This window comes from Nicotiana sylvestris, chromosome 3 (genome assembly GCF_000393655.2).
Source record: "Nicotiana sylvestris chromosome 3, ASM39365v2, whole genome shotgun sequence".
In the NCBI taxonomy this organism is placed as follows: Eukaryota; Viridiplantae; Streptophyta; class Magnoliopsida; order Solanales; family Solanaceae; genus Nicotiana; species Nicotiana sylvestris.
The window spans coordinates 11,443,584-11,455,963 of NC_091059.1; the positions used below are offsets into that span (position 1 = coordinate 11,443,584).

Sequence of the window (12,380 nt, forward strand, 5' to 3'; positions counted from 1 at the left end):
CTGGAGAAAGGTAGTGACCATTTCCACTTCATCCATGGGAGGCTTCACCCTCGACGCCTGCTCGCGCCACTTAATAGCATACTCTCTGAAGCTTTCTGAAGGTTTCTTCTTCAAGTTCGACAGAGAATTTTGGTCTGGTGCGATGTCGATGTTATACTGGAATTGTCTCACAAAATCTCTAGCGAGATCATCCCAGACATGCCATCGGGACATGTCCTGGTTCATGTACCACTCCGAGGCTATTCCTATCAGACTTTCCCCGAAATATGCCATTAGCAATTCCTCTTTTCCGCCCGCTCCCCTTAATTGGTTGCAATATTTCTTGAGGTGAGCAATGGGGTCACTGTGCCCGTCATACTTCTCAAACTTTGGGGTCTTGAAACCCACTGGTAGGTGTACGTGAGGGAACATGCATAGGTCGGCGTAAGAAACGCTCTTCTGTCCGCTCAATCCTTGCATATTCTTCAAGCTCTGTTCAAGGCTTCTCATTCTTTTGGCCATCTCATTTTGTTCTGCAATTCTGGGGTTCTGATCCTGCCCAGGTGCAAGCTCGCACTGAGGCTGTGGAGGATTAGTGCTGGTAGCGAACCTAGTTGGTTCCAACGAGAAAGATGGGGCTTGGAATGTAAACGAGGACGAGTCAAAAGTCGGTTTATATGCAGCAGGTTGTGCCGTGATCGGGCAAGGTGGTGCAGTAAAGATATTGGTGTTTACATCCGTCGTTGACACTCGAGGATGAGACTCAGAGGGTGATCCAGCAGAGAAGGCTGAAATGGCTGGGTATCCGAATGGGGTAGCAGGATAACTTATGGGGACATTAGAAGTCCCGCTTGTCCTGGAGAATAACTCAGGGAATCCAGGGACGATGCTTGGTGGCTCTTTTCCATTATTCCAGTCATCAAGCATTTCGAGCATGTGAAGCCGCAAGATTCTATTTTCCTCCGTAGTTGCGGATTCGGGCGTGGGGACGGCCGAGATAGAACTTTCCTTGAAAACAGGGATTGTTGGCAACGGAATCTCTGAAGACATTTCTACACTTCTTTTTGACCTTGTGAAGTAAGTGTGAGCACTGCCTCCTATCTTAACAATAGGTAATTGAACACTCCTTTTCGATCTCGTGAAATACGGGTGCGAGGCCAGACTTTCACCAAACCAACCACCTTTTCCAAAAACCTGGAAGGAACTCAATGACAAACGAATGGTTAATTCGAATCAAATAACAGATAAGCAATCTCACGTTGGGGCATGATGCACCTATACAGTTAAATGGATTCCTACATGTTTGCGACGAAAGCATGCGTCATTCCGGCATTCTTTTAGGTTTTTTATTATTTTCCTTTTTTTTCAATTTTTCTCTTTGGTTAAACCGCGACCGGGTCCGATGAGGATTGCCTACGTATCATGATGCCACGTGAATCAGATCATTACGTAGTTCAAAAACACAAATGAGCGAAAAAGAAGCAACCTTTTTATTGTTGAAAACGGTCTATTACAAACTACATTTTGCAGAAGAAAGAGCAAACTTTGAAAATAAACCTAGACTCAAATAGACTAAAACAAACTAATGGGAAAAACAGGCAGAAGATGCTTGACTTATGAGTACATTATGGTTTTGAACATTGGTGCCCGCGGGGCATCATTCGGCCTCGCCGCAGTCCTAGGTGTGAGATCCCTTTCAAGTTGCTCCAACTCATGCATGGTCTGCTTGACATAACCCATCACTGCTGAGAGAACGGTAATGCTGGTCATGTTCTCACACCGTAAACACCGTCTGATGATGGCGTGGGCAATGGCCCTGATCCTATCTCTGGTCTGTTTCTTCTCTATGAGTAGGCGACTTATCTGATCACTGCACGTCTTGAATATCTGAGAATCCTGTATATGCTGATTCTTTAGTCGCCGCACTTCTAGTTTCATCTGGCTTAACATGTCGTAACAGTATCTGCTCTCAATTTGGAAATCCTTGGCTTGATTAGCTGCTTTGATCTCCAGTGTAGCCATCTCTCTCTTCATTTTAGCAACAGTTTTCTCGTGGTCGCCTTCCAATTGATTCAAGTATCGGCGATGCTTATCTGCTCTTGTATCCCACTGTGCCTTGAGCTCTGCTATGACGTTTTTAGATTTCTCTAATCCCTCTTGCCATTCCCTGACTTCACTTTTTAGCCTCTTTATCAACAGCTCGTCCGATCGATTCCTTGGCTGTTTATCAACGTCCATCCTCATCCGTTTGATCTGGGCCCTGAGCATCTCGTTTTCCTGAGTCAACCTGTTTCGTTCCCCCAGATCGGTAGCGACTTGCATGTTGTGCTCATATTTCAAGCTTTCCACCTGTTGCTTCAACCTGCTGATTTTGGTATGATAGCCTTTTTCTTTTGCCAACCAATCCCACTGCCTTTTCGATGACTCGGCGAATTTCAGGATGTGGGGTCTCTTGGCCGGCCTTTCATGCTCGAGTTCCCTTCTGTACCATGCAAGGTAACTCGGCGCCACCTCACTTTTGGCCCGATCCCGCACGCAAGTATCAGATTTCAAATATTGACACTCACTCCAGATCTGGCGAATTTTCGCTACTGGAAACTGTCCGTCAGGACTTATCTCAATTGTTTGAGTGCTAAGATCTTCCTCATATGGTACTGTCTGGCATCTTCCGAGCTGTCTCAAAACCCGGCAGGGCGCGTAAGGTTGAATGCTCTTAAGTCCCATCTGTAAGAAATGAGTTCTAGTTGCTGGCATATGTACCTCATCAACAGGCAACCATCCCAGTGTCCACTGTATTTGGCTAGCAGTAAGAGCTTGAAAGAACGAGGTCCATGCCATGACTCCTATGGGCAAACCGATCTCTTTGGTTCTCGTGTAAAATTCTTCTATGCAAGTCTTTTCTGGGGAACCATGGCCCAAAATCTCGAAACGATGGCAGAGATGCTCAGTCATCCACATTTGTAGCAACAAGTTGCAACCTTCGAAGAAATTTCCCCCAGCTTTGCAAGCTGTAAGAGCTCGAAAGATATCAGATACCACCATTGGCGTGAGAGTACTGTCATTTTGCGTGAGTAAAGTGCTAACGACCCCGTATATCTTCAGATCAATGTTTCCGTCTTTCCTCGGAAATACTAGAAGACCTAGGAACATCATCATGAAAGCTACCCGTCTGTGCTTGTCCCACTTCTGACGAATACCTTTGCTGCACAGCTTGTTGATTGGATTGTTGAATCCTCCTTCATGACCGTACCTATCATATATGAAGCATGGAGTACAAAAACCGGCAGCCAAATCCAGGTTGTGGACCGTCCTGGGTATCTTTAGTGAATCTAAGAACCGATGCTCTGTGACGACCCTTGGGGCGACCAGGTATTTATGCTTTAATGGAAGTTCAGCATTTCCGATGTACCCAGCCATTTCTTCCAGAGTCGGGGTGAGTTCAAAATCGGAGAAATGGAAAACATTGTGCGCCGGGTCCCAGTAGGTGACCAAAGCTCTTATGATATCCCCTCGAGGCAGGATTTCCAGTAAACCCGTGAGACCTTTCAGATATTTCTTGACCTCGTCTTGTCCTTCAACACCTAGATCATTCCACCATAGTCGCAACTTGACAGGGATTTTAGTCATTATCGAAAAGTGTTCATTTTGCATTGTGCTCATCCTGCACATTTATTTAGGGTGATTATTAAAAAAAACCTTTATTAGACTCAAAAATTAAAAATTATCTAGATCCCCCTTTTTTAAGAGATTTTTTTTTTTTTTTGCAAAATGGGAGGTTGGACCCGATGAGAGTTGTCTACGTATCTCACACCGTGTGAGAATCAAACCGGCGTAGTTCGGTACATCGTGAATAGAGAAAATCAATTAAACCCAGAAAGCAAGAATATGTTTTTTATTTTATTTTCTTTTGAAAAGAGATAAAGACTAAAGAATTTTTTTTTAAGGAAATATTTGGACTATTAGTCTGAATTTATAAAAGAGGTACTACGAAAGAAACAACATTATTTTTTGAATTATGAATTTTCCATTTTTTTTTCTTTTTACTTTTAAATAAATACCTTTTTTTTTATTTTGAAAGTGATTAAAAAGAAAATTTTTATATGTTTTTTTTTAATAAATCAAACTAGAAGACAAATTTCGTTTTTATTCTTTTTTTTTAGAAAAATTCCGGCGAGGTTTTGACACTACTTGGACATTGGTTTTATTTTTCCAAAAATAAGTAATTATCTCCCTACGCTGCTATTTTTTCCTTTTTAGAAACCGGTCAGCATGCGGAACTGAAGCAAATAAATGCGCAAAACAAATAGGATGTAGCAGGATGGTCTTTTCATTTCAGGTTGCCTGTTCTAGACGGACCCAACCCCTGTGTTGAGCCCCCTAAGTCAAATGCAACATGATGCAAATAAGCGTTCCTACTAGGGGTCCGGCATGAAGTTTCGTTATACTAGGTTTATAACCTGGGTATTTGTTCTAGACTGTGTACCCGAGCGGACAACTCGAGTCGAGGAGGGGGCTACGTACCGGGGACCCGCGAGATCGTCCGGCTTTGTAACTTGTCCGACCTCTTTCTTATTTCAGGTATCGACACTAACAGAATAGGGAGTCTCGACCAGCGAGCTTCTCCCCGGAGGTAAGAAGAGAAGGGTTTCGGCACAGTTTATATACAGTTCAGATAATATCAAAGCGGTAAAAGACAACATTTAGCACGTTATGCAAAAACATGTAATAAAGATCAGATAATAAAGCCAAATATAACAATTATTCTAAGCTCGAATTCTTGAACCCTGAACCAATGGTTCTGGGTTCTATCCCCAGCAGAGTCGCCAGAGCTGTCACACCTCCTTTTTGCGCGCCCGCCCCGAAGGGTTAAATGCGCGAGGGAGTTTTTCCAATTTAAGTGACAATATTCGAAATGGGATTATTTATTTAATTCAGAGTCGCCACTTGGGAAAGGTTTGGCTTTTGGTGTCCCAAGTCACCGGTTTATCTTGAATCCCAAATCGAGGAAATTTTTGACTTTTCCAAATGAAGTCTGCGAACCAGAAATTCTAAGTAAGGAATTCTGTTGACCCGAGGGAAGGTGTTAGGCACCCTCGAATCCCGTGGTTCTAGCACGGTCGCTTAAATTGTTATAATGGCTAAATATCTGATTTAAATACATGTTATGACTTACGTGCTTTTATTAAGTTTAAACCGCTTTTATTATTGTCATTTATTTTTATAGAATTGCAACGTCGTGAAAATGCATCTCGAACCACGTCACAGTCAATGCACCCGTAGTTGTTAACACATTTCGGCTCCGTTGAGATTGAGATTTGGGTCACATAAATGTGTACCCGAATTTAAGAATGTAATTTAATTAAACCGCGCCTAAAGAGTCTAACGCGTTATTGTCTTTGGAGAAGGCGGGGAAATTCACTGGACAGTCCATCCCAAATTCTAAATATTTATTATGATTAATTATTGAGGGCCCCGCAATGTGTATCTTTATTTGCACGAGGCTCATCTCATTATTTTTTAAAAAGGGATATCCTAAAGTGGCTACATTTCTAATGTGTTTGTCTATAAAAAAGTAGAAGAAAAAGATACATGCTAATTCAATTATATACTTTGGCCAAATCCGGATTCTTATTAGATGGTGCTACTAATAATATTCGGAAACTCATCCTAAAAGGAAACTGCCTACCGAAATCGACACTCCCAGATTTAAAACAGTGTTGTCTTCGACAATAAAAAAAAACAATTCGCCCTAACATGCTCAATACGACTAAAGGAAAGTTCGAATTAATGATTACATTAAATGGTTACACATTACACGAATTATGTATTCACCTCCTGTATACCACTAAACGAATCACCTATCGAAGTTTTAGATCAATACAAGCGTCGATTAAGCACAAACTTACTGATACATTCTCTATTGAACTACAGACTAAAACTTAACAACATTTAAAGGGCTGTAAGTAAAACAAACAGATGATGATAACGTCTCCATGGTCTTTCAATTCATGCTTTCCATTGTTACAATCAGTTATACCAATGTGGGGATTCGAAATGTGTACCTGGAAGATGCTTACAATGAAGAAAACAGGAGAGTCAGTTGAGCAGCAGTGTAAACGAACAAACAGCAATAACAGATGACAGCAGAACAAGTTCCAGTGTAAAATGCAGTTATGGCCGAGGAAAAGTAACCAGAATAACAGCAGCAAACAGTGTAGTAGAAACCGAGCTCCAGACAGACCAAATCCAGGAAATAAACCAATGCAAACCACAACCATTAAACTCAAATAGGAACTTCAAAGAATCAGAATTGGTTGAACAGATTGAAAACAAATGAAGTCCAAACAACAATAGGAAGAAACAGTTTCTGATTGTTCTGTATGTTTTATTTCTTGCTCCCTCTTTTCTGTATCTATGCTCTCTAAAAAATCAGACTATATATGCCTATTCTGTGGTCTCTCTCTATATCTCCCTTCTCTTCAAAATTTTCCAATGTGTATCCCTTACTTCTCTTATCTCTCTATGTATCTATGCTTTCTAAGATCCCTCAAAATCCAGTCTGATCCCTCTCTACTAATGAAAGCCTCCTTTTATCCTAATCTCAGACCACTTTCAATAGCCTGTAAAGCCATCAGAAACCCCCCTCCATGTGGTCTGTCCTCTTTTCAGTTTCCACTCAACTATTTAAGTATAAACCCTCCCATGATATTCCCTGACAAACCCTTTTAATTACCTTATTAAACTAAAAGCAGACATGGGCAGCAGGAATATAACCTGACAGCACATGCTGTCAAGTTATTCTTCATCTCAAAAGGGCCTTTATGCACATGTTGTGCACAAATGCACGTGCCACCAATTCAGATTGCATCTAACAATCCAATCTTTTTATTTTTCAGATTCAAATACAACAACTATAAGTAGCCATACTTGATTCTTACTTTGATTCAAACAAAGTTCCAGCAGGCAATAGATCAATTGTTACCATTCGAACAACTGAAATTAATTGACGACATATGTCGACTCGGCTATACTAATCATAACATGTACAATCGAAAGCCATGATCAGAACATCTAACAGTATTAAACACATGATTCGAATTGTACTGACTAAACAAACAATTGTACTGGGGAATCGATTAATCAGTCAAATTTAAAGTTCAATTGATTGCACAACACATACACATATACACATTATCAGTGAATAGAGGAAAGACTTGATCAAACACAGAGGTTCAGGCAAGGCGGACAGGACACAGTCGACCAACAATTCAGAAATAAAATCAACTAACATTTTGGGGCAATAAACAAACATTCAATTACAACAAGACTCATGAACTGATAGAAAAGAACACAAAAATACCTGAAATCTTGAAAATCAGCAAACCCTAGCTCGGATTCAAATTGATCTTTCTTAGGGTGGAACGGACTTTAATCGAAGTGTTCTCAAATGAGAAACACTTCGATTAAGGTCCATTAGACCCTAATCACTTGGCTCAAACAGACACAGATCAGTCACGAGGAACCCTAGGGCTCCTAAAAGCAGATCTGGGATTTATGTTTCCCTGGTTAGATTCGGACCAAACCAAGCATGGTTTGGTCACGAGGGGGGTCCGGGGACTGTCTGGTGTGAAACTGGGGTCAATCGGTGTACGTCAGGTTCCGACTCAAATCTTCAAATGAAGATTCGAGAAGGTGGGAGGGGATTCGAGCTAAGTGGCTGGTGGATTTGGGTTCAGGATGGTGAGGTGCATCTATGGTGTTAAGGTGAGGGCCACCGGCGTTCATGCCGCCGGGTTTTTGGTGAAGGGAAATGGGGGAGGCTAGGGTTCCGGGGTTTGTGGTGAGGACGATGAAAGGTAGGGGGGTCTGGCTAGGGGGCATGGGGTAAAGGAATGGGATTATATAGTAAGTGAGTGGTCGATTCCTGGCCGTCGGATGGAGTGAGATGAAGGGTCAGGATCTTTTGGCTGGTAAGGAACGGTGTCGTTTCAACCTAAAGGGGGTTGGGTCGGTCCGGGTGGAATGGGTCGGGTTTGTTTGTGGGTATGGGGAATGCGATCTTGGCCGTTGATCATTCTGAGATCAATGGCCCAGATCAGACCAGATCAAAACGACGTCGTTTGGACGCTCTTGAGGTCAGCTGGTCTGGACCGGGGCAAGCACATGCTTTGGGCTCGTTTTGGGCCTCGGATTTTGAATGGGAACAAGCCCAAACCTGATTTCAGGCCAATTTTGCACTCTTTTTTCTTTTATTTTTTTCATTTTTTTTAAAACAAAACCTAATTAAACAAAATTAAACTCCATTAATTAAACACTTAATACAATTATTCACGCATATTAAAATGTTAAAAGTAGGTAAAATTAAACAAGGCAACAATTAGGACAAAATGCATATTTTATAATTTTCCATTTAATAATCGGATTACGGTTCAAACTACGCATGACACACATTTTTTGTATTTTGTTTTAATAATAAATAAAATTGGGCAAAATCATAAATAATTAACAACATGCCACGTAAAAATCCAAAAATTGTACAGCAAGACCAATTGCTATTATTTTGGTTTCTTTTGGAGTGATTGTCGCGTAAAACAAAAATCACGTGCTCACAATAAGTATACTATATATATAACATAAATTAATAATTACTAAAAATATTGGTAGGTATTTTTAATAAAAAAAAAATAAAAGGCTTACCTCTTTATACTATATGATGTGTATCCTTTGATTTTGTATAGAGTGTATTATATTTCTGCACACTATATTAAATAATAAAATAACAATTAAGATTTATAAAAATAATATGATATATTAGATCACAATTTTATAAGATTAATATTTTGTCAAAATGTCGGGTTCTAACGTTAGTGTAGAGTAATGATTTAAGTAGTATAACTCATAATGACGTGCGCCAAGATTACTTTACGAAATTCTTTTAGTATATATTATGGTTTGAAAAATATAATAATTGGCATTGCTTTGGAAAACTGTTTACATTGATATTTCAATGGGGTTAATTGTGCTTTCATTTGTTGAGTCAAAAAATAATTATTGGATAACTTTAATGTTCTGAAAGAAACAAAAATGGCTTTAATGGAATATCCCTATAAGTTGTCACTATTTAAGGAATTGATTCTAATATTTTCTTTCTTTTCTGTATGCTGGAAAAGATTGACATCTGGTATGTATTTAAAATTTGTTATGATAAATATCACATTATGGTGGATGTCTACTCTTTTTCCATGATCTTCATCTCAAATGTTTAATGACATATTCAATGACATTTTGTATGTTCAATGACATATTCCATGACATATTTTCTTCACTTTTTATGCCTATATAAAATTTTCTTGTTCCATATTGTTACTTTGAGTTATATTTTATAACATGTTATCAGCACGAGGCTCTACCATCTCAAGAAGATCTTTGAGAAAATTAAGGTATAATTTTTCTCAAATTTGTATTTTTTTAATTATGTCTGATATTATAAAAAGAAAGTTCGTTGCCCTTGAAACTTCGGGCAAGAACTATATGACATGGGTATTGAATGTTGAAATCCATTTAGATGCAATGGGTCTTGGAGACGCCATTAAAGATAAAGATAAAGCATCTACCCAAGACTGTGCTAAGACATTGATTTTCTTGCGTCGTCACCTTGATGAAGGGTTGAAAATTGAATATCTCACAGTGAAAGATCCACTTGTTTTGTGGAATGGTTTAAAGGAAAGATATGACAACTTAAAGTTGGTCACTCTTCCACAAGCATGATGTGATTGGGCTCATCTTAGGCTCCAAGACTTTAAGTCTGTTTCTGAATATAATTCTGCTATGTTTAGAATTGCTTCTAAATTGAAACTCTGTGGAGATAATATCAGTGACAATGATATGCTTGAAAAAACGTTTACAATGTGTCATGCCTCCAATATGGTCTTGCAACAGCAGTACCGAGAGAGAGGCTTCACAAAGTACTCTCAGTTGATTTCTCTTCTACTTGTGGCTGAACGAAATAATGAATTGCTTATGAGAAATCACGAAAATCGACCCACTGGGTCTACACCATTGCCTAAAGAGGATGAGGTGTATTCCCATTATGCTAATCGTGGAAAAGGTCGTGGTCATATTCGTGGTCGTGGTCGTGGTCGTGGCCATATCCAAGGAAGAAAATTTCCTGGTGTTAATCATCCTCCACCGAAAAATAACTTCCAAAAATGGAAAGGGAAAGATGAGAAGCGAAACGCAGAGAGTTCAGAAACTAAATGTTATCGTTGCGGTGGAAAAGGGTATTGGGCAAAAAAATTATCGCATACCAAAATATTTGGTTGAGCTTTATCAAGCATCTTTGAAGAATAAAGGCCCTGAAGCCAATCTTGTCTATGACAATGAATTTGACATCACCCACTTGGATGTGGCAGATTTTTTTGAGCACCCTGATAAAAAAATAAACCACTTGATCGGTGATGGATCTGTGGTTAGGGATGATTGAGCAATTTAATTTTTATGCTTTCCTACTCGTAGTATGTAATGAATAAACATCTCGTAATTTTTATTGCACTTTATAATTCTCCTTATGTAGTTCTTAAGAATATTTTTATTTCTAAAATTTTATAAATTTCACAAACAAGGAGTAATATCATATTAATTAGTATTCTAGTCTCAGTGATCTTTTAACAATTTTAACTTTCCTTTACGTTACTTTAATTCTCTTTAAGAAAAGGTTTACAAGCACCCTGGAACAACTTTTGTTACTTCACCCTCAATTTATTTTTTATGAGTATGTTCTTTTCTTGCACCAAGGGTCTGCGCTTAGCCTATTCCTATTTGCCCTGGTGATGGATGCACTGACTCATCATATTCAAGGGGAGGTTCCATGGTGCATGCTATTTGCTGATGACATTATTCTAATTGACGAGACAAGAGGCGGCGTCAACGAGAGGCTAGAGATTTGGAGACATGCTCTTGAGTCTAAAGGTTTCAAGTTGAGTAGGACGAAGACGGAATACCTCGAGTGCAAATTTGGAGTTGAGCCGACGGAAGCGGGAGTTGAAGTGAGGCTTGACTCTCAAGTCATTCCCAAGAGAGGTAGTTTCAAGTACCTTGGATCGGTTATTCAGGGGATCGGGGAGATTGACGAGGATGTCACACACCGTATAGGGGTGGGGTGGATGAAGTGGAGGTTAGCGTCGGGAGTCTTGTGTGACAAGAAAGTGCCACCGTTACTAAAAGGTAAGTTTTATAGAGCAGTGGTTAGGCCTGCCATGTTGTATGGAACTGAATGTTGGCCGGTAAAGAACTCACACATCCAGAAGATGAAAGTAGCAGAGATGAGGATGTTGAGGTGGATGTGCGGGCATACAAGGATGGATAAGATTAGGAATGAAGATATTCGAGAGAAGGTGGGTGTGGCCCCCATGGAGGACAAGATGCGGGAAGTAAGACTCAGATGGTTCGGGCACATTCAGAGGAGGAGCACTGATGCACCGGTGAGGAGGTGTGAGCGACTGGCTGTAGTGGGCACGCGGAGAGGTAGAGGAAGACCTAAGAAGTATTGGGGAGAGGTGATCAGACAGGACATGGCGCGACTTAGGATTACTAAGGACATGGCCCTTGATAGGGAATTATGGAGGTCGAGCATTAAGGTTGTAGGTTAGGGGAGAGTGTGAATATTTCTACAGCACAATAGAGGGAGACTATCCAGTTAGGAGTTAGACTAGGAATGTCATTGGTCGTCTATTGATGCAGGGCTTTACCTTCTAGTTGTACTATACCAGCCATCTATTTCGTATTTCGTATTTCGTATTCTGTATTTCATATTTCATATCTCTTATATATTGTTGTTATTTTTATTACGCATTTTTATGGTACTAATATATCATCTCCTATTGCTTTTTTGAGCCGAGGGTCTCCTGGAAACAGCCTCTCTACCCTTCGGGTTAGGGGTAAGGTCTGCGTACATATTACCCTCCCCAGACCCCACTTGTGGGATTATACTGGGGCGTTGTTGTTGTTGTTGTTGTTGTTGTTGTTGTTGTTGTGTAGGAAAATGCAAATAATTTATACATATAAATAAATTTGTTGTAGTTGTATTAGTCATACGTGTACTTGTATTATTTTTTGCGTAATTATTTGTATAATAATTAGAATTTGCCAGAAAATGCATTAAAGGCTGATATTGAATTATTGGTTTAACTTTATTTCTTTTCCATTTTTCTCTAAAAATACTAATATTTATTCATATACTTCTTTTGTATGTCAAACTACGGGAAGCAAATATGGATATCTTTCAAAGCAAACTTGGATCAAAGTTCAATTGTAAAAATATTTGCTTAATTGATGTACGACACATACAATATTCAAAGAGAAGAAATATTTCTCTCATTTAAGTATGTGTAAGGCAGATATTA

General features: G+C 39.6%; 1 protein-coding gene across 1 annotated transcript; it reads left to right on the forward strand.

Moving 5' to 3' along the window:
* Positions 1–9,453: 9,453 nt before the first annotated feature.
* Positions 9,454–10,302, forward strand: LOC138887042 (uncharacterized). The gene is made up of 2 exons (XM_070168754.1): positions 9,454–9,722; positions 9,816–10,302. The coding sequence occupies exons 1-2, from the start codon at positions 9,454–9,456 to the stop codon at positions 10,300–10,302; spliced, it is 756 nt and encodes a 251-aa protein (XP_070024855.1).
* Positions 10,303–12,380: the final 2,078 nt, after the last annotated feature.

Coding starts and splice junctions, on each gene's coding strand:
- LOC138887042 (XM_070168754.1), top strand. CDS start 9,454: ATGTCTGATATTATAAAAAGAAAGTTCGTTGCCCTTGAAACTTCGGGC. Junction 9,723..9,815: donor GAAAGATATGACAACTTAAA/GTTGGTCACTCT, acceptor TGCTATGTTTAG/AATTGCTTCTAAATTGAAAC.